General features: G+C 40.6%; 5 protein-coding genes across 6 annotated transcripts; 3 read left to right on the top strand and 2 right to left on the bottom strand.

The window, feature by feature from the left end:
- Nucleotides 1–62: 62 nt before the first annotated feature.
- On the top strand, nt 63–1910 carry LOC306817626 (sialidase-3-like). The gene is made up of 2 exons (XM_079334669.1): nt 63–477; nt 595–1910. The coding sequence occupies exons 1-2, from the start codon at nt 247–249 to the stop codon at nt 1492–1494; spliced, it is 1131 nt and encodes a 376-aa protein (XP_079190795.1). The 5' UTR covers nt 63–246; the 3' UTR covers nt 1495–1910.
- A 389-nt stretch (nt 1911–2299) lies between these two features.
- Nucleotides 2300–3595, top strand: LOC306819943 (sialidase-3-like; the record flags this gene model as incomplete). The annotated part of the gene is made up of 2 exons (XM_079337569.1): nt 2300–2569; nt 2654–3595. Exons 1-2 carry the CDS (start codon nt 2345–2347, stop codon nt 3593–3595), a joined length of 1167 nt encoding a protein of 388 aa, XP_079193695.1. The 5' UTR covers nt 2300–2344.
- Nucleotides 3596–4511: 916 nt separating this feature from the next.
- LOC306819941 (uncharacterized protein) lies at nt 4512–8424 on the top strand. The gene is made up of 4 exons (XM_079337567.1): nt 4512–4833; nt 4951–5836; nt 6651–6925; nt 7010–8424. The coding sequence occupies exons 1-4, from the start codon at nt 4603–4605 to the stop codon at nt 7964–7966; spliced, it is 2349 nt and encodes a 782-aa protein (XP_079193693.1). The 5' UTR covers nt 4512–4602; the 3' UTR covers nt 7967–8424.
- Nucleotides 8425–12709: 4285 nt separating this feature from the next.
- Nucleotides 12710–13795, bottom strand: LOC306817641 (forkhead box protein D3-A-like). Its single transcript, XM_079334694.1, has one exon. It carries the CDS (start codon nt 13664–13666, stop codon nt 12761–12763), a length of 906 nt encoding a protein of 301 aa, XP_079190820.1. The 5' UTR covers nt 13667–13795; the 3' UTR covers nt 12710–12760.
- Nucleotides 13796–15428: 1633 nt separating this feature from the next.
- On the bottom strand, nt 15429–21586 carry zglp1 (zinc finger GATA like protein 1). 2 transcript variants are annotated; one of them, XM_079334549.1, is made up of 6 exons: nt 21451–21586; nt 19890–20089; nt 18719–19788; nt 18501–18613; nt 16976–17069; nt 15429–16506 (listed from the first exon to the last, which is right to left on the bottom strand). In XM_079334549.1, the coding sequence occupies exons 3-6, from the start codon at nt 19429–19431 to the stop codon at nt 16374–16376; spliced, it is 1053 nt and encodes a 350-aa protein (XP_079190675.1). In that variant the 5' UTR covers nt 19432–19788; nt 19890–20089; nt 21451–21586; the 3' UTR covers nt 15429–16373. The 2 variants fall into 2 exon arrangements, with proteins under 2 accessions (XP_079190675.1, XP_079190674.1); XM_079334548.1 differs by having other exon boundaries at nt 18719–20089.
- Between the last annotated feature and the right edge of the window lie 166 nt (nt 21587–21752).

Here is a 21752-nt window from a genome sequence, read left to right as displayed (position 1 = left end):
CTTCACAAACTCAGTCTTATAAAAACCCCAGACAACAATCTGTGATCATTGTTGAGATACACTCTGCAGCTCCTTCTTTCTTTTTCATTCATCATTTACACCAACCATGGAAGGTGGTGCTTTAAGGGATTTACCACCTCAGGAGCAAACCGTCTTTGAATGAGATTTCCAGTTGACACTGTCAGATGATCGAGGAGTAGAAAGCTGCACAGTTTCTTTGGCATTGCCGTCACTGAATGTGCAGACATGGGCAACAAACCTTCAAGTCATTACGAACCAGTAGGGGATGAGACCACTGTCTTTACATCTGGGGACGATAAGTACAGGATCCCTGCTCTTTTCTACGACAAGGACAAAAATATCCTGATGGCCTTTGCAGAGAAGCGGACAAGTTTTTGTGATACCAGCGCAGTAGCTCTGGTCATGAAAACAGGAACAGTGATCAAGGACGAACCAACCCATGGAGTGACAGTTAAGGTAATTAAATATACATGTCAGCTAAAGCTTTATCAGTAGATGACCTGCAGAGATATCACAGTCTTATTCTTGCTGCTTGCTTATGTTGTATTCGATTTTGACTGATATCTGTTTTAGTGGTCAGAGCTCCAACTGGTGAAGGAGGCCCATATTAAAGGACACCGTCCCATGAACCCCTGTCCTCTGTACGACAAAACCAGCAAAACACTTTTCCTCTTCTTCATCTGTGTTGAAGGCATCTTCTCAGAGTGGACGCAGAAAGCATTCAACTGCAACAAAACTCGACTCTGCTACATAACAACCAAAGACGCTGGACAAAGTTGGAGTGGAGTGACTGATCTGACGGACAAAATTAGAGGCTGGGCTGCATTTGCTGTTGGTCCAGGTCATGGTATTCAAACACAGAGTGGTAAATTGATAGTCCCACTTTATGCGTACTGTATCCCATGGCGCCCTCCAAAGGGGCTCGCCCTGTACAGCGATGATCACGGTAAGAACTGGAAGTTTAGTGAAATGCTGCAGAATGAGTCGCTTGAATGTGAAATGGCGGAGTATTTGGATGAAGAAGGAAACAGCATCATCTACTGTAATGCACGGAGTAAGTGCAGACATCGAGAGGAAGCTGTCAGTCGTGATGGGGGGTTGACTTTTAAGCCAAGCAATGGGATGAAGCTTGTGGAGACAGGTGGAGGCTGTCAGGGGAGCGTGGTGTCCTTTCCTGCTCAAAGTGGGGACAGCCAGGGTCAGAGTGCAAACAAGTGGCTTCTCTTCAGCCACCCGAGCAGTAAGTCCACACGCACTGATTTAGCGGTGTATTTGAATAAATCTCCACAGGATCCCAAAGCATGGAGTAAACCCTGGATCATTAACAAGGGACCCAGTGCTTATTCAGACCTGGCTTACATTGATGACGGCTGGTTTGCTTGTCTGATGGAGCGAGGGGAGAAGAGCGAGATTGAACAGATAGCCTGCAAGCTTTTCAGCTACCAGGAAGTCGAGCAGGGCATTGGAGAGTGACAGATTATTGCTTTTTCATGGAGCACCATGACACATTTCTTAATGGCAAAAACATAATGTCACAAGTGTGTAATTAAATTTAACAACTGTAATTGATTTGAAACAGTTTAGACATTTAAAATCTGAAATTAAAATGATGCTGCACACAGTTTGTATCGTAAGAAATCTTTATGAAAGACACAAATCAGATGATAAGATGTTATATCTTTCTGGAAAACATAAATCCAACATGTTCGTGCATGATCTACTTTTATGATTTGTTCTTGTGTTTGACATTGCCTCTGTGTTAGAACGTGTTTGTTCACACAACTTTTCTGTATAATGGAAAGTATACTTACAGAACAGCAGAAGGAAAACCCACACCTTGTTTTCAACAATCATACAAAAGTGACTTTGAATAAATTGTGAAAAAAAAAGTCATTAGTTGTTGTTTTTTTCTCTAAGTGAAAGTGTTACTTAAATCTGTAAAATAACAGGATTATGGGTTCTATGGTCAGGAAAAGTGCTGTTTCAGTGTAGAAGTTGGATAATGGTGGAAAAGAAAAATGATAAATGATTAATGCTTTCATATAGTTAATGGTTAATTTCTTACCAAGTAAATCTATAATAACGATATTGGAACTGACCCAGATTTCTTTAGTATCCACAAAAAGCGAAATGTAAGCTCAACGCCCTTTTTTGAGTTTCAGTCAGCCACTTCTACAGAACCTGTGACGTTCAGATTGTAATAAAATCCCCTCCCTCCTTCACAAACTCAGTCTTATAAAAACCCCAGAGAATAATCTGTGGTCATTGTTGAGATACACTCTGCAGCTCCTTCTTTCTTTTTCATTCATCATTTACACCAACCATGGAAGGTGGTGCTTTAAGGGACTTACCACCTCAGGAGCAAACCGTCTTTGAAAAAGAGTCTTGGGTTTACAGGATCCCAGCTCTTTTCTACGAGAGAGAAAGTAAAACTCTTCTAGTCTTTGCAGAGCAGAGGAGGACTTTAGACGACAGCAGCACCGTAAATCTCGTCATGGCAACGGGGAAAGTGAAGATGGAGGGCACCGCCAAGCCGAAAGCAACTGAGGTATCAATCTAAGGTGTTTGTTTTCTGGCAACAAATCGTGTTCATGTCTATTTGTATTGTTTAATTCACTCATCTCTTGTCTAGTGGTCAGAGCTGAAACCAGTGAAGGAGGCCCATATTAAAGGACACCGTCCCATGAACCCCTGCCCGCTCTATGACAAAACCAGCAAAACACTTTTCCTCTTCTTCATCTGTGTTGAAGGCACCGTCTCAGAACAATGGCAGATACGACATTACACTAACAAAGCTCGTCTCTGCTACATCACAAGCAAGAATCTTGGACAAAGTTGGAGTGGAGTGACTGATCTGACGGACAAACTGGACGACATCAAGAACTGGGCCACATTTGCGGTTGGTCCAGGTCACGGTCTTCAAACAGAGAGCGATACATTGATTGTCCCACTTTATGCATATGTTTCTGAATGTAGCTCATGCTGTCTATGCTGTCTATGCTGTTGCAAATGTTGTAAAGTCAATCCACATGGGCTCGCCCTGTACAGTGATGATCACGGTGAGAACTGGCAATTTAGCAGCAGGATTGAAAAGGTATCACTTGAGTGTGAGATGGCAGAGGTGTCTGATGACACAGGCCTCAAGTTCATTTACTGCAATGCCCGCAGTAAGGGAGGCAACCGAGTGGAAGCTCTTGATAAGAATAATGGGGCGGGTTTTGTCACCCCTCTGCCTACTGACAAGCTTGTGGAGACAGATGGAGGCTGTCAGGGGAGCGTGGTGTCCTTTCCTGCTCAAAGTGGGGACAGCCAGGGTCAGAGTGCAAACAAGTGGCTTCTCTTCAGCCACCCGAGCAGTAAGTCCAAACGCTCTGATTTAGCGGTGTATTTGAATAAATCTCCACAGGATCCCAAAGCATGGAGTAAACCCTGGATCATTAACAAGGGACCCAGTGCTTACTCAGACCTGGCTTACATTGATGACGGCTGGTTTGCTTGTCTGATGGAGCGAGGGGAGAAGATAGCCTGCAAGCTTTTCAGCTACCAGGAAGTCGAGCAGGGCATTGGAGAGTGACAGATTATTGCTTTTTCATGGAGCACCATGACACATTTCTTTATGGCAAAAAAAATGATGTCACAAGTGTGTAATTAAATTTAACAACTGTAATTGATTTGAAACAGTTTAGACATTTAAAAACTGAAATTAAAATGATGCTGCACACAGTTTGTATCGTAAGAAATCTTTATGAAAGAAACAAATCAGATGATAAGATGTTATATCTTTCTGAAAAACATAAATCCAACATGTTCGTGCATGATCTACTTTTCTGATTTGTTCTTGTGTTTGACATTGCCTCTGTGTTAGAACGTGTTTGTTCACATAACTTTTTGTATAATGGAAAGTATACTTACAGAACAGCAGAAGGAAAACCCACACCTTGTTTTCAACAATCATACAAAAGTGACTTTGAATAAATTGTGAAAAAAAAGACATTTAGTTGTTGTTTTTTGTCAAAAAGGAAGTGTTGCTTAAATATGTAAAATAACAGGATTATGGGTTCTATGGTCAGGAAAAGTGGGTATTCCAGTGGAGAAGTCACATAATGGTGGAAAATAAACTCGATGTGATAAATGATTAATGCTTTCAAACAGTCCTTGAGTCCATTGATATTGGAAGTGACCCAGAGATGAAAATAAAACTTTTTATGATTGTGATCCAGCTTTGAAGTGGACATTTATTAACCTCACAAACAAAGAGAAGGAAATTAAGATCAATGCCCTTCATACCTTTATCAGTCAGCCACTTCTACAGACTGTAATAACATCCCCTCCCTCCTTCACAAACTCAGTCTTATAAAAACCCCAGACAACAATCTGTGATCATTGTTGAGATACACTCTGCAGCTCCTTCTTTCTTTTTCATTCATCATTTGCACCAACCATGGAAGGTGGTGCTTTAAGGGACTTACCACCTCAGGAGCAAACCGTCTTTGAATGAGATTCCCAGTTGACACTGTCAGATGATCGAGGAGTAGAAAGCTGCACAGTTTCTTTGGCATTGCCGTCAATGAATGTGCAGACATGGGCAACAAACCTTCAAGTCATTACGAAGCAGTAGGGGATGAGACCACTGTCTTTATATCTGGGGACTTTGTGTACAGGATCCCTGCTCTTTTCTACGACAAGGACAAAAATATCCTGATGGCCTTTGCAGAGAAGCGGACAAGTTTAAAAGATACCAGCGGGGTAGCTCTGGTCATGAAAACAGGAACAGTGATCAAGGATGAAACAACCCATGGAGTGACAGTTAAGGTAATTAAATATACATGTCAGCTAAAGCTTTATCAGTAGATGACCTGCAGAGATATCACAGTCTTATTCTTGCTGCTTGCTTATGTTGTATTCGATTTTGACTGATATCTGTTTTAGTGGTCAGAGCTCCAACTGGTGAAGGAGGCCCATATTAAAGGACACCGTCCCATGAACCCCTGTCCTCTGTACGACAAAACCAGCAAAACACTTTTCCTCTTCTTCATCTGTGTTGAAGGCATCTTCTCAGAGTGGACGCAGAAAGCATTCAACTGCAACAAAACTCGACTCTGCTACATAACAACCAAAGACGCTGGACAAAGTTGGAGTGGAGTGACTGATCTGACGGACAAAATTAGAGGCTGGGCTGCATTTGCTGTTGGTCCAGGTCATGGTATTCAAACACAGAGTGGTAAATTGATAGTCCCACTTTATGCGTACTGTATCCCATGGCGCCCTCCAAAGGGGCTCGCCCTGTACAGCGATGATCACGGTAAGAACTGGAAGTTTAGTGAAATGCTGCAGAATGAGTCGCTTGAATGTGAAATGGCGGAGTATTTGGATGAAGAAGGAAACAGCATCATCTACTGTAATGCACGGAGTAAGTGCAGACATCGAGAGGAAGCTGTCAGTCGTGATGGGGGGTTGACTTTTAAGCCAAGCAATGGGATGAAGCTTGTGGAGACAGGTGGAGGCTGTCAGGGGAGCGTGGTGTCCTTTCCTGCTCAAAGTGGGGACAGCCAGGGTCAGAGTGCAAACAAGTGGCTTCTCTTCAGCCACCCGAGCAGTACGTCCACACGCACTGATTTAGCGGTGTATTTGAATAAATCTCCACAGGATCCCAAAGCATGGAGTAAACCCTGGATCATTAACAAGGGACCCAGTGCTTATTCAGACCTGGCTTACATTGATGACGGCTGGTTTGCTTGTCTGATGGAGCGAGGGGAGAAGAGCGAGATTGAACAGATAGCCTGCAAGCTTTTCAGCTACCAGGAAGTCGAGCAGGGCATTGGAGAGTGACAGATTATTGCTTTTTCATGGAGCACCATGACACATTTCTTAATGGCAAAAACATAATGTCACAAGTGTGTAATTAAATTTAACAACTGTAATTGATTTGAAACAGTTTAGACATTTAAAATCTGAAATTAAAATGATGCTGCACACAGTTTGTATCGTAAGAAATCTTTATGAAAGACACAAATCAGATGATAAGATGTTATATCTTTCTGGAAAACATAAATCCAACATGTTCGTGCATGATCTACTTTTATGATTTGTTCTTGTGTTTGACATTGCCTCTGTGTTAGAACGTGTTTGTTCACACAACTTTTCTGTATAATGGAAAGTATACTTACAGAACAGCAGAAGGAAAGCCCACACCTTGTTTTCAACAATCATACAAAAGTGACTTTGAATAAATTGTGAAAAAAAAAGTCATTAGTTGTTGTTTTTTTCTCTAAGTGAAAGTGTTACTTAAATCTGTAAAATAACAGGATTATGGGTTCTATGGTCAGGAAAAGTGCTGTTTCAGTGTAGAAGTTGGATAATGGTGGAAAAGAAAAATGATAAATGATTAATGCTTTCATATAGTTAATGGTTAATTTCTTACCAAGTAAATCTATAATAACGATATTGGAACTGACCCAGATTTCTTTAGTATCCACAAAAAGGGAAATGTAAGCTCAACGCCCTTTTTTGAGTTTCAGTCAGCCACTTCTACAGAACCTGTGACGTTCAGACTGTAATAAAATCCCCTCCCTCCTTCACAAACTCAGTCTTATAAAAACCCCAGAGAATAATCTGTGGTCATTGTTGAGATACACTCTGCAGCTCCTTCTTTCTTTTTCATTCATCATTTACACCAACCATGGAAGGTGGTGCTTTAAGGGACTTACCACCTCAGGAGCAAACCGTCTTTGAAAAAGAGTCTTGGGTTTACAGGATCCCAGCTCTTTTCTACGAGAGAGAAAGTAAAACTCTTCTAGTCTTTGCAGAGCAGAGGAGGACTTTAGACGACAGCAGCACCGTAAATCTCGTCATGGCAATGGGGAAAGTGAAGATGGAGGGCACCGCCAAGCCGAAAGCAACTGAGGTATCAATCTAAGGTGTTTGTTTTCTGGCAACAAATCGTGTTCATGTCTATTTGTATTGTTTAATTCACTCATCTCTTGTCTAGTGGTCAGAGCTGAAACCAGTGAAGGAGGCCCATATTAAAGGACACCGTCCCATGAACCCCTGCCCGCTCTATGACAAAACAAGCAAAATACTTTTCCTCTTCTTCATCTGTGTTGAAGGCACCGTCTCAGAACAATGGCAGATACGACATTACACTAACAAAGCTCGTCTCTGCTACATCACAAGCAAGAATCTTGGACAAAGTTGGAGTGGAGTGACTGATCTGACGGACAAACTGGACGACATCAAGAACTGGGCCACATTTGCGGTTGGTCCAGGTCACGGTCTTCAAACAGAGAGCGATACATTGATTGTCCCACTTTATGCATATGTTTCTGAATGTAGCTCATGCTGTCTATGCTGTCTATGCTGTTGCAAATGTTGTAAAGTCAATCCACATGGGCTCGCCCTGTACAGTGATGATCACGGTGAGAACTGGCAATTTAGCAGCAGGATTGAAAAGGTATCACTTGAGTGTGAGATGGCAGAGGTGTCTGATGACACAGGCCTCAAGTTCATTTACTGCAATGCCCGCAGTAAGGGAGGCAACCGAGTGGAAGCTCTTGATAAGAATAATGGGGCGGGTTTTGTCACCCCTCTGTCTACTGACAAGCTTGTGGAGACAGGTGGAGGCTGTCAGGGGAGCGTGGTGTCCTTTCCTGCTCAAAGTGGGGACAGCCAGGGTCAGAGTGCAAACAAGTGGCTTCTCTTCAGCCACCCGAGCAGTAAGTCCAAACGCTCTGATTTAGCGGTGTATTTGAATAAATCTCCACAGGATCCCAAAGCATGGAGTAAACCCTGGATCATTAACAAGGGACCCAGTGCTTACTCAGACCTGGCTTACATTGATGACGGCTGGTTTGCTTGTCTGATGGAGCGAGGGGAGAAGAGTGAGATTGAACAGATAGCCTGCAAGCTTTTCAGCTACCAGGAAGTCGAGCAGGGCATTGGAGAGTGACAGATTATTATTAAAACCTTAAAAACATCCAAGGAAACCAGCTCCCGAAGATTTAAAGTATCTTTCAATCTATTCCAAGAAGATGGAGCAGCACCTTCTATCTATCTATCTATCTATCTATCTATCTATCTATCTATCTATCTATCTATCTATCTATCTATCTATCTATCTATCTATCTATCTATCTATCTATCTATCTATCGATCCATCCATCCATCTCACTGCTCATAACAATGATTAAAGTCTTTGCCTGCTAAATTGCCGCTGCACAAAAAAGATTGATTAAAATGAACTGATTGACTGCTTTAATCTGAATGCATGTTATACTTATTTTACAAGGGTATTTTGTTAGTTAAACTTGAATCTGTTCTGCCAGTAAATCTTTTTTTTGTGTAAACCCTCAAGTCGAAGATTATCTGCTCGTCTGACCAAGATGCATTAAAGTTTTGATGATATGATTTACATTTCTGATGTGTTATTCAAACGATGCTGTGTCTACTCAGTACAATAATTTTTTTTAAGTCCTTAATGGTCAACTTAAGGTCACCTGTAAATATGCTGAATGGTCACTTTCAAATCCTCAAAGTTACAAAAGTTAGATGGGCTGTGGTTTAATCGTCCAATGAACAAAAAAAAAGATGAACCAGCAACTCTCTAAACCTCTGAGAAATCCAGCCCACTAAACCCTTGACCTGTCTAATAAAATCTCTCAACTGTGTCGAACCTTCTATTTATGACCACAGAAAATAGAGCGATGCGTTTAAGATTTTTGTACAGACACTAAAATGTGTTGAAGTAATGTGCTTTGTCCTCCTTGTACCCTCAAATAAACAAGTTATCCTGAATCTGACTCTGTAATCAACCAAATCTCAACGTTGTGCTCTCAGAGAGGACCAGTGGAGTGAGAGCAGAGCTTTCATTTTCACTGCGTCCAAACATCTGATGAACGATGCACTGCAGGTGAAGCATGAATGAATCTGAAGCCATTCTGACAACGTAGGGTAACATCAACACTCTTACTGAACCTACTCCACACTACACTGTCATGTGGCCAGACATCTGACTGTAGAAGGGCCACAATATACTATAATGAAATATTGGTATTAAGCAGACATCTCCCACATCTTAGTAACATTATGCACAGTGGCAAACGAGACAAAATAACAAAACAACATGTGACCTGTTTGAAGATCATTTGGTGTCTTTGTTGAATCAACAGCCTCCACATCAACTCCAATATGATTGACGTTCATTATATAGAGTCCTTCCCATGAGTCATTTGTATCCCTGAGTTCTGTCTTTGATTGGTGTTGTCAGCAGACAGATATACATCATGCAGTTAGAGGCTGAAAGAAGCCAAAGAATGAAAAAACTATCTGAGTTTAAGGACGGGCTCTGCTGATGTCATAGTTTGATTTTCAAGAATGAAAAAAACAATTGGACAAATAAAATGTAGGCACAACGTGTACAGGATTATGAATCAATCTTTAAGCAATTTAGACTTGTATTAAGTAAATTCATAACAACAGTCCTCTCTAGATTAGAGTCACGATGTTAGCATTCTGTATAAAGAATTTAGCTCATAGCACCACTATCCGGACAATATTGGCATATTTCTGCAGTTCTCTCAATTTCTGCCTTTGCTGTATTTTTCTTATTAACTCTGATTAAATTCAAACTCTTTTTCATCAAACACACATCCTCACGTCCTGAAAGAGAGCTGGGGACTTATGAAGAATTGCTTATGGTGGTTGTTTGGATATAAACTTTATGGTGGAAATAAACTGGAATATTACCTTCTCCATATGTCGGACAATTGTTCTCTGCCTCAAGGAATTTTTGTTTCCAAATGCTGCACTCGCTTTGTTTGCCTTTTTCAATGAGAGCTTGATTATACCAGTAAAAGAAGAACAAATAGACTCAAAGGTAAATGAACGCTCTTCATGAGTCTAAATGAGGTCATTAAAATGTGCTGACCTCATTTAGATCATGTAACGACATTTACTTGGGCCTTTTTTAACCATCACTTGTTTTGTCTTCAACGATTGGAAATTGATCTCAGTGAGTTATAGGGTCTGATGGGGCCGATGGCAAAAATGGGGCCCCTCAAACCAGCATTATGTCATTAATAATCTGACACCTACACATAAAAATTGCAAAATGTGAATTTAGTTTTTTAATTTTCAAAATTAACGTGAGTATTAGTTTGAAAATATTAACATTAGATAGAGTTGATATGGTTATAATAAAATTATTAAGAACATTCAAAGCATGTGAGTCTTTGCAGCACAATGAGAGGGAGGACAGTCAGATGGGGCCTCCTCAGAACGAACTTTTAACATTTTGAGCCATTACTGTGGTTTTTTAATTTGCCAGCCCTCAGGGGCCCCCTACTGGCCTATAGGGCCCCAAGCAGTTCCCTGCCTTGTCTGCTGACAAGCAGCACTTCTGATTAATCTCCATGCCATTGTACTACTTCTCCAAGCTCATATAAACGATGAGCTCATGCAAGTCTTAAACTTAGATGTTTTTCTATGTACACACTCGAGCATCATTTTCTGTTACAAAGGTCACACTGCTGCATGACTCCAGGCTCCAGCTTGCCTACTGGACCACACCACATCAAGACCTCAGATTTGTTTGTGAAAAAAGGATTTTGTTACTGCATTAAAGTGCAATGTGTTCCCTGAGGGGTTGTTATTTATCCAGCTGTTACAGACAGAAGACAACTCTCCATGAGCTGCATCACACCAGCAGATTCATCCTGGGAGACATTTCCTCCACATGTGGGTTCTCCTCAAATAAGTTTCCTTTGTTCTGAGCAAGCCTTCAATGTCAAATTAACTGTAAAGTTGTTTTCAAACATGCATCCTTAAAAATGTTGAGAACGTTTCAGGACCGCCTGCCCCTATTAACCCGCTGTCAGCCCCTCGTACTCGCTCGCTCTTGAATATTTCCTGCTAACCCCCTTATAGCTCTCACCAGCTTTATGTCGACATTTTATTAGGGAGTAAAGGAAGTCTGACTGAAGTCAAGGTGAAAAAAATCTGTGGTAAAAAATTCACAGATGAGGTTCACCCGAAAAATTTGGAGACATTTTCTTAAATTTTGTGTTTACAAACGTCTGACTCAAAAAAAAAAAAAAAAACCCTAATCTTTAACATTGTTTAAAAATCTCACTAGTTTTTAATTTAAATTGAAACTATTAGACTGAAAAACATAAAGCACTAATACATATTGGATATTAACCTAAAGTTTAGTCTCTCCAATGGGTTTTAAGTGTGTTGGACAGGACAACACTCCACTATCGAACTGTTTTTCATTTTTTCATTTCATTTTCATTTATTTATTTAGTGTACAATATACATTAACCTCAAAAAGGAGAGATGCATTGTACCAGGTTGTAGCACTTGTGCTAATTTCCAATCAGCAATTTACCTTAATGCCAGTGTCTATATTTCTATTGTTTAAGTGCTTACACACTTATCATTCACACTCTCAAAAACACAGATTCAAAAAAGTAACATAAACAAATGAACTGCATAGATTTTTCGTTCATCCATTCACTCATCGTGGATTCAAATTGCAAAAATCCTACATGCTCAGCTTTTTTCATTTGTGAAGATTTAACTCTGTTAGTTATAAAATGTTGAAAATAAACTTCAATGCAACACACAGAAAAAGGTAAATTGGTGTAAATTGGGTATGTTTCAGCATTTTACCTCTCATCTTATGAGTCATGTTTTTTTTTTTTAAATTAATGCATTTTCTAAACCGAAGCCTGACATCTGACTAAAGCCATCATCGAGCTTTATATTTGAACTTGAAATACGTGAAACCATTGATGAAGCCTGAAAAAAACCCAAACATGATGTGGGCCTGTTTTAATGAAGCATGCAGGATCCTCTGTCAAACATTATGTAGAGGAAATCACACACACACACACACACACACACACACACACACACACACACACACACACACACACACACACACACACACACACACACACACACACACAAATCAATTACCAGAGGACACATGAGGCACGCCCTGAATCTGAATTTACTTGTTGACGTCAGCGATGACAAAAGTGAAATAATGTAGATAAGTATTTTTTTTATTTTTATAAATATATTTTTGTTTTTTAAGTAAATCAGCAGCATGTTTGCATCTATGATCTACCTTTAGAGTTATTATCGCGTCGCTATAACACTTTTTGATCGTTTCAGGCCTTAACACAAATTACATTTTTACATAATTTTTACAACTATAGGCTACTTGGTTATTGTTGATTAAATGTATCAGTTTTGAGAATTTATATTAAGAACATTAAATATATGTAATTGTAGTGCGCACAAGGGTTTGAATGAGTGGCTCAGTTCGCTGAAGTCTCGTCTTAATATTCGTTGAAACAAAAACAGTGTGGAAAATAGACTAAAACATAAAATGACAATGTTATGTTAAGCTATAATCTTGGCTACTTATACTGTTCATGTATATGCCTATTAATTAATTCTAATAACACTGACAGAGACTCTGTAAAATCCATCCCTTTCATTTTTATTTCAAACATACACTTACTTAATCTTACAGTAGACTATGTACATTATAGATTATCAAAAAAAGAAGAAAAGAAATGGATCCTTTAAACACAAATTAATTTTTAGGCCCGTTTGGAGCTCAGGCCATCGTTATTTTTATTTTATTTTTTTCATTTTAATATTTCATTATTTTTTAGGCCTTCACGTTTATTTTCCAGCTGAGCTGAGAAAACAGGACAGGCGAGAATTATTACATTGAATACGATGACATTTTTATGACCCCAACAGGGAATCTGAACAAATGAGAAACGGGGTAGTTGGGCATTAATCCACGCAGTGTCACAGGAGGCATGAACGAGGAGTTTGGAGCTAAAGATGGCGCAGCGGCGCAGCGTCCCGACCGCATCTGTTCAAATGTCCCACATGATGGGAAGTCTTTGGAGAGGAGCGAGGAGAGCGCGGGGATTATGCTGCTCACAGGTGGGATGCTGGGCGCGGTGTGGAGGCTCAAACGACCACTTATACCCAGGTCCTGGTAAAAATCAGCACCCTGGAGACAAGAATGAATCATGTGAGCTGAAGGAAACGCAGGCATCACGCTGCGCTCCTGCGCCGCGGAGTCCTTTGACGCTCCCAAATAAAAGTGCTGCCTCTTGAAGCGCTTCCTCCGCCGGAGAAAACTCCCGTTTTCAAACATATCCGCCGACATGGGGTCCAGAGTCCAATAATTCCCTTTGCCAGGGTTCCCAGGCTCGCGGGGCATTTTGACAAAGCAGTCATTCAAAGACAAGTTGTGGCGGATGGAGTTTTGCCACGCGGGGAACTTTTCCCGATAATACGCAAAGCGCTGGCTGATAAAATCACAGATCTCACTCAGGGTGAGTCTCCTCTTCGGGCTCTGGAGGATGGCCATGGTGATGAGAGCGATGTACGAGTACGGAGGTTTCACCGAGGCGGTTCTGCTGCCGGGCCCGTCCAGTAACCGGACAGCAACGTCTCCACCCTCCCGGTCTGAAGAAACACTGGATGAAGTGCGCTGCTCCAAGTCTGCATTGTTCTTCCTAAACTCGGAGAAATCTCGGTTCTTCTTTTTCTCCGCATCGAAGTCCGTCTGTCCCTCAACGTCAACGTCCATGAGCTCTCGTACCAGGGTCATAGTTCAGGGTCCGATCCCCCAGCAGGCGGTAATCTCGCCCGTCAGGGACACTACAGGCGCAGACTCCCTTCTCGTCTTTCATTCACAAAAAAGACCTGCGCATCTGAACGCATCCGTGACTCTTCAGTCTTCCAGCCTAAACTTTCTCCACCTCCTCCTCCTCCTGGAACAGTCTGTCTCCATCAAAACAGAAACCTGAAGAACTGAGCTCCAAATGAAAGGCTCCATTGTTTCATAGCAGATATTCAAATGGTTCCATGATTTAGCTCAGGATTGTTGTTGTTGTTGTTGTTATTTGCATGTTTTTATCAATATGGTATGCAAACGGAGATGCTTTTACTACAGATCGTTTACAAACCCAGGGTTTTCTTTTGTTTGTTTTGAACTTGATTTATGTTTCTATTCAAAATGCGTTATTGCATTCTCTTCATGAAATACATCTGGAGTCTATTCAGCATTTTTCATCTAAGACGTTATTTATGACTGTTCAAAAAAAGTATCCAGATTCTGTATGTTGGTATAAAAAGCAACACAAGTGTTTAAATTTACCTCGTCCTCAATTCAAAATGTACCGATAAGATCTAATAAGTCTGATCTTTTTTTTTTTTTTTTTATGTGGAGTCACTTTAAACTTCTAATACTACAAGTTGTAGGTGTTAAAAACAGGATCAAAAAGGAGAAGGTTAACTTAGTCGAGTAAATAAATCTTGATCTAAGAAGTGAGTTAAAAGTTAGATTTTTACTCGTTTGATGTGGTGGAAAATAAGTATAAAGCAGCAAATCATTAAAAAATAAAAAAACAATCAATCAAAGGAACAAGTGCCACTAAAATGTATTAAAGTAAAGTAACTCTTTCAACCCAGAACTATTTAAATGTTTAAATGACCAACACAGGCGAAGGCTTTTTTCTAGATTGAAAAATGACTGATTTAAAATTGAAGTAAGCTCTTCCACTTTATTGAGCTGGTTTCTATCTTTAATGTTCTTGGCTCAGTCAGCGCTCATTTCCTTCGCCGCTCCTCATTGCCAGATGGTTTGCAAAATGGCGAGAGAGGTAAGTCTCTCTCTCTCTCTCTCTCGCTGCCTGTTTCAAATAAGAGGAAGACGTAATCCGTTCTGAAATAATAGCTGCACTGTATCAATACGTGGGAGGCCACCCAGTTGGCGCACGGGCCTGTACTGCAGGGTGGGCTGAGGAAACTGTGGGAAGTCTCATTAATGAACCATTCGTGTCCTCTACCTCTCTGAACAGTTTAATGTGATTCGTCTATGGCTCCGAAACTATTACATTATTTTATAGGAATTGCATTTAAAGTCGTGGCTCTATATGAAGTGGAGGCCTTATTTACGCACATTAAAAAACAACTAGGAACCAAACTGGATGATTTATACAGAATTTAATACAAACCCATGAAAAACTCACGTAAATTATGTATTTTCTTCTCACGAAAAAACAGCCATGCTTGAGAGATTAGTGAACCATTTCAACCAACAAAAAAACAACAACAAAGACAAATAAACAATAAATAACTTCGTTAAACTTTTGAAACTTAATGTTTATCTACTGAATTCAGCAGACAGTCACGCTGTCGAGGTCAAGAGAAATCAATTGTTCCACGCAGCAGTGAACGCAGCGCCATGCTCAGGGTCGATTTTTGGTCCTGGATGAAAATGATTTGGCACTGCAGAGCATTATAAACAAGCAACAGTGAAGATATCTGATGAATAATGAATAAACTGTCCCCAGAGTGCTGTGGATCTGTCCAGTATGCCATACCTTCGGGAAGGACTTTCAGCTCTGCTTCTAATACGTATCACACACCAGCGGAGCTACACACAGCCGGGCCAGGTGGCACTGACAGGATCAGTGCAGTAAAGATGGAAGTATAAATCCTCCACCCCTATTTTTATGTGTTTTCAAGAGTTCTTTTTTGACATGTTTGTTTTTCCCCTGATGTATGAGAGCAGCGACGTGCCAAAGGGAAAGCTGCTGCTCTGAAACACTGTCTGCAGCCCAAAGAGGATTTGAACACTTCTTGTAGGCAGATGTGAAAAGCTGCTTCTGCTACAGCTCCACAGCTGTTTTCACAAATTTAGTCATGAACATTTCTAGATCATTTCAGAAATCGTTTGTTCACACACGCACCTCTGCAGGAGACTGTCCTTGTCAGATGGGATTGGGGCGGTGTGTCTCAGGACGCAGAACTTAAGATAAAAAGAAGTGGATGACGCTGCAGAGTCGGCTACATGACGCTGTAATGAAAAGTCCTGAATTTATATCATTACTTAACATGGAGCATACAAAGGGAAACCTAATGAGGCAGTGTCATTACATGCACACAGATTATCTGGTCTTGTGCATACAGTCTGCGGTTGCTATGCAGATATCTCACCACACCCTCTCACTCACTTGCGGAGAATTAGTCTAAATATTTCGGGCTGCGTTCTCACATAAGCTCGCCTGACTTCACGGGAAAACTTACTAAAGGAGCTGGCCCAGAGAATTCTTTAAAATGTGGCTGTTTGGCATTTACACAAGCAGCTCACCCTGAAAAACTTCAGGAGGTTTTAAGGGAACGTTGTGCACGTGTGACTGAGGCTCATGTTTGTTGTTGCAGAGGACTCCCAGTGAGTGTCGTCTTGTGTCTGTGTGTTTGTGTGTTTGTGTGGAGAGCTGACATAAAAACCTCTGCTCCTTGCATGTTCCCTAGGCAGCGTGTTTCCGCTGAGCTGAGGTCAGCTTCACAAAGTTTCCACACTTGGGGCAGCAGGAGTTCGAGTTGCTCTCCTTCCTGGGGATATGCCAGCAGTTGACACAGCGCACTCTGTACTTCTTATACCTGTAGACGTCCAGAAAGGAAAATTAAGTCTTGATTCTCCTCCTTTTGTTTTGAAGATTCAGGTGCATATTTAAAAATGACATTTAGGATCTCAGATTTAAGATCACGGTGATATTAATTCAGTGTGGCATCATTATTGGTGATATCTCTGCAGGCTAAGATCTAAATACTGTAAATATACTGTGTGTATATATATGTAAATAAAATACATAATTTTAACTAATAACTTATTTTAACTTTGGTAGACGTAACATTTAATGATATCTACCAACAAATGACAACTCATCACGTTGTCGTTCTAACCTGAGATTTGTTTTAACAAAAGACTGTAAATATATTTCCACAGAAAACGTCTGGTTTTGAATGTCTGAGATAAAAGTTAAAGGTTTAGTGATCAGCTCTTTTATGCAGCTTCATGTTTTTGTTTTTAAAATCTAAATCGACATTCAGCAGTGATGGTGTCAGCTACCTTATTCCACAAGCATTACAGAGCGGGGTCCCGTCCTCTGCGTCCCTCCACATGGGGGTCTTCCTGGTGCAGCATGAGGCACACACTTTACTCTCTGGTACAACACAAACATGTCAGTATTAAAAGACAAGGAACTGGGATGCAACTAAAAAAGATTTGGGGAAAAGAGTAAACAACTTTTCAGTAATAAAATGAATAAAATAGTGAGACCTTCAATAGTCATGTACTTATGTTTATTTCTTGTGTCATTACCTGATTTAAAAGCCTTATAAAATGTCAATAAATCACTAACTTTAAGAACAGCAAGAGAAATGAGAGTAGAAAGATACAATAATTTCTTAAATATACACTTTTAGATAAAGCTCTGGAAAGCTTTAGAGACAACACCAAACATATATTTAGATGTGGTTCTTTAATTGTTTGTGAACATTTTCATTTCACGGTATAAAACATTTCTCTCGACTTCCAAATAAAATATGATGATTGAGGTATTTTGTTTTATAGTCTTTCTTTATATTTTTAAACAACAGAATCCTTTAGTTTATGACGACAGAAGAGTTGAGAAATAAGATGGAATAAGAGGAAGACTTCCTGCATCTTTGCATGTTCTCCATCAATCTGTCACATGGCTGCTGGGTGCAGCCTGGTTTGATCGACGTCTTCCTCCTCATCTCTTAAAGTAGATCGAGGCAGACCTGTGTTGAACTCAAACAGACGCTGCGAGAGAACGGCTTCCAAAACATGTCGAGGTGCTGATAAAAGAAACATTTTTTTCCAGAGCTGTGTGTCTACGTTTCTTGTGTTGAATGAATCAGTAAATCATGAACAGAAAAAGGCTGGATATCTGGGGTAGCGTCCCATGTTAAAGTTTGAGCTGTCAGGTCTCTAAATGTTCAGAGACAAAAAAACATTCTCATCTTTCTTTCAGACTCAATACACATTTTGTGAATGTTTGCTCATCCAAAAAATACACGAGGAGTCAAATCTCTGCTGTACAGCTGACAGAACAAATATCACACGCTGTCATTTAACATCTGTCTGAAAGACCCGTTATCCTCCCAGGGTGTAAATGCAACAGTTTCCCTAAATTCTAAAATCAATGTGTTGATATGGTGCTGCCCTCTAGTGGAGACAAAAGGCATTTTACGCATATGCTTCACACAACACTATTTTTGAGCATGTTTTTGACTCCCTAGGATTATTGCAGAAATGTATTTGATTTCTAAGAAGTTTCCAAAACTTTAATGGTTGTGTTTTTGCTGAATGCGTTAATTCTTGTTGTTGTCTGAAATGAAAGACAGGAAATAGTGTCTGTTGTAGGCAAGCGTCTTTTTATATCTCTCTGAAACCTATGTTGTTGTTGATTTTACTCAGGGCGTTTTGCAGTTTATGAAGTTGAGTTTTAGTTTATGAGGTAACCTCTGAGTATCTGTTTGAATTCACTTCAATGAATAACTCCAACTTTGACTTGCCCCCCGGGGACAAGTAAAGTTTTTTGAATTGAATTGATCTGAATGTTACTCACTGGGAGAACTGGTTGTTGGGTCGTTCTCCTCGTCTGAGCTGCTGGTTTTCAGGGATTTCGAGGCTGTCCGGGTCCTCAGCCGGGGTTTTCTTACACTCTTGCAGAGCTCCTTGCTGTGGTGGGTACACAAAGAAGCAGAAACCAAAAGCATGCTGTGAATTTGGCTTTATTGAACTTGAAAGGTTAATCTCCTTCTTTTAAAAATCTAAAGCAAATACCTGTACTTTGAAGTAATGAGGAGCCGACACTGTTTTTTATTGTCGTCTAGCTCCGTGTCCATCCTGAACGTCACGCCCTGGAAGTCTGGGTCTTGGAGATCAGCACTCCGGCTGGGATGACGCTGTTTTCTGGGAGTCTTAGTTCTCCACTGCTGCGTAGATGGAAGAGAAATGTTCTTCTCTTGCACTGGCCCTGATTCCAGTTCAGATGTAGCAGCATGTGCAGGGTTAATATCTCCATTATAGTTTAAGGAGTTAAATTGTGCAACTGGAGGGGATTTTTCCTCCACAGGACCATCAAGACATTCTGGTTCGGTTGCTATAATTTTATCATTTTGGTTTGAGAGTGAGTGAAAATGTTCTGCAGTAACTGATGCTGGTCGTGATGAAGAGCTCAGCGCGGTGTCAGTCTTGAGTTGTGGAGTAAAAATAAAGTTTGCATTGTGATCCAGGGAAGGAGTTGCCTTTGACAGAGCTGTACTTGTCTCTTCTTTTGAGTTAAAAGGCAGCAAGACAGAAACATTTCCAGGGTCCCGTTCAGAAGAGAGACAATCCTTACACTTCTGGTTCCACATCAATTGTCTTACACTGAACTTGTCCCACTTTGCGTCTCTGCATCGTGGTTGAGAAGACGCTGTTGCATGTCCCTCCACCTGCTCTGTCCTGAAAGTGTCTGTTTTTTCAGCAGTCTGTGACTGAGCACAGCAGCTCATCTGGGAGTCGTTCACACAGTCCTGTGGTTTACATCTATCAGCTCCTCCGCTGCACACTCCTGTCACATCTTTCCCCGGACTGACACCTGCTTGGATTCTACGACTCTCAAAGAGACATGTATTGTGATCCGTTTCGTCAGCTATTGAAGTTGATGCATTGTCTAAAGAATCGCCCACTTTTACAACAGATGACACAGACCTTAGGTCTGACTCGACCACATCATGGGGATTCAGAAGCCTCTCACACTGTAGGTTGATCAGACTCAGGACTTTCCAGGGGCTGTTGCTTTCAGGTCGTGGCTCATCCAAAACCTTAACCCTGCTGCTGCTAAGGCCTTCCTCTTTTACTTTTTGTACCTGATTGAAAGGTGACAAGCAGGTCAAACTGTGCTGGCAGGAACTATTGGAGGTGCTAAACGACCGTGCATCCTCTTCTTCTCTTCTAGCAATGACATTACCTAGTCTAGTAGTGTTGTTTAGCCTTGTGGAAGTTGAATGTGTGTCCATGAAACCGTTGTGGACCGGGGAACCTAGTTTGGAAACCTCTTGGAAAAGGTAGAGGAGTGCTGAGTGGGAGGGGTCATGATCCACTGTGCTTTGTTTCCCCTGGATGAAGGCAGCTTGTGTCGTTGGCCCTGTGCTCATGTTGAGAAAGAATCTACATCAAAGATAAACAAGAGCAGCATTTAGGCACATGTTTCTTACCTGGGGGTCATGGCACCCTCAACAGGTGCACTACCAGGGTATACAGAATCATAAAGCGTAAATACTGCTACATTAAATTATGTTCAGTTTAAGACATCTCTCTTAACTAGTATGATATTTGGTAAAGAAAGGCAAATGCATATTTTTCAATTTAAAAATTGTCCAATTTGAAAAAACTATTCAATTGCAACTTTTACAGCTAAAAGAAATGCAGCCTGTGACGGGTCCTAAAGGTTAGGCTACTTGTGAAATACTAAATAACTAGAACACATAAACTTGGGGTATCATTATGTTTAACAAATGTGTGTACGAATTGTGGACAACAAGGTAATTTTAATTAATTAAAAACATGACCTAAAGAAAAGTTGTCATTAGGCCCCAGTTTAAAATCCCGCAGAAGCCATGATAAATCATTGTTTTGATATTTTAAAGCCACGTTATGGTTGTAGTTTCATTTTCTTTGATAGCTGTTATGACACATCAACACGTACAGGTGAATCATTAATGTGCACCATGTTTAACTTACCAGGAGAAATGTAACAAAGAGTCGAAACCTGAATGGACTTCAAATGTGTTCTGGAACACAAATGTTGCAGTTTCGTTCGAGAACGTGCAACTTTTTTTGGCGGTTTTCTTGAGTTTGAGGGTCGCGAGCGCATCAAGTATGAAAGTGTTAAAGCTGTAGTTTATAGGAATAAGAACATCCTTAAAGTGTATTTTTCTTACATTTATCCTGTCATATCGTACGATTTGATTTCACTGAAGGTTAAATGTTTTTAGGTGAGACAAAATACAGAAAGATATGTTTCTATATTAACTTCATTTATTTATTCATTGTTTGGATCTGTGCACATAATCCACATACCACATATAGCATCCATGTATGTAAATCTGACAGAATTAGCTCAATTTAATCTTTAGCCTCATAGCAGCGATGGAAAGCCGTGTTTAAGAAACCTGTTTGACTCCATGTGTGATCTCGGCCTGGACACTGAAGCAGAGTTTGTTACCATGATGTGTAGGTCTACTTGATCGCCATATTAACGATCTTTTTATCACTGATCTTGTATTTCGATCTTTTAAATGGGATTACAACTCATCCTGTGGCTGCAGTATAGCATCAACTTTACCATGAATTATCTTTTTTTTTTAATGTTTGACCTGTCATGGCCCCCCAAAGCTACCAAGTGGACCTGCACATCTGGGTCTGCAAAGATCAGTTCTTAATATGCTTCACATAAATATGAAATCCATCATGTGGAGCTCAAACACACAGTTAACTTAACCACGCTGTGCACTACAGCTGATGCTCACCTTAGATCTCCAGATCGATCATCAACAACATGGCTAAGTGTGCCAACCTCAATGGGAACTCAAATGTGACCGGGTCGAGCTGGCTGTCACGCCCCCCGCATGTTCCCGGTGCGCCGGTGTTCTTGGTTTGCTAGATTGGGGGATGAAAGTCATGACCAGATCAAAGTTCCGGCTTCATTCAGGAGGTTTTTGAAATACGTTTTTTGGTGGAGAAACATAACTCCTACGTCTCCAAATGGAGAACTTTTTTTAATCTCAAATAAAACTATCTTAGACACGTTTTTAGTTTTGACAGAACAATA

This window comes from Symphodus melops (assembly GCF_947650265.1).
Source record: "Symphodus melops genome assembly, chromosome: 2".
Classification (NCBI taxonomy): Eukaryota; Metazoa; Chordata; class Actinopteri; order Labriformes; family Labridae; genus Symphodus; species Symphodus melops.
This window is presented reverse-complemented; position numbering and strand designations above follow the sequence as displayed.

Bases quoted from the DNA above. Each gene is read 5' to 3' on its own strand.
- LOC306817626 (XM_079334669.1), top strand. From the start codon at position 247: ATGGGCAACAAACCTTCAAGTCATTACGAACCAGTAGGGGATGAGACC. The intron at 478-594 runs GTAATTAAATAT...TATCTGTTTTAG, and splicing joins CCCATGGAGTGACAGTTAAG to TGGTCAGAGCTCCAACTGGT.
- LOC306819941 (XM_079337567.1), top strand. From the start codon at position 4,603: ATGGGCAACAAACCTTCAAGTCATTACGAAGCAGTAGGGGATGAGACC. The intron at 4,834-4,950 runs GTAATTAAATAT...TATCTGTTTTAG, and splicing joins CCCATGGAGTGACAGTTAAG to TGGTCAGAGCTCCAACTGGT. The intron at 5,837-6,650 runs GCATTGGAGAGT...GTCATTGTTGAG, and splicing joins CTACCAGGAAGTCGAGCAGG to ATACACTCTGCAGCTCCTTC.
- LOC306817641 (XM_079334694.1), bottom strand. From the start codon at position 13,666: ATGACCCTGGTACGAGAGCTCATGGACGTTGACGTTGAGGGACAGACG.
- zglp1 (XM_079334548.1), bottom strand. From the start codon at position 20,076: ATGAGCACAGGGCCAACGACACAAGCTGCCTTCATCCAGGGGAAACAA. The intron at 18,614-18,718 runs GTATTTGCTTTA...TACCCACCACAG, and splicing joins CTCATTACTTCAAAGTACAG to CAAGGAGCTCTGCAAGAGTG. The intron at 16,507-16,975 runs GTAGCTGACACC...GGACGTCTACAG, and splicing joins TGTAATGCTTGTGGAATAAG to GTATAAGAAGTACAGAGTGC.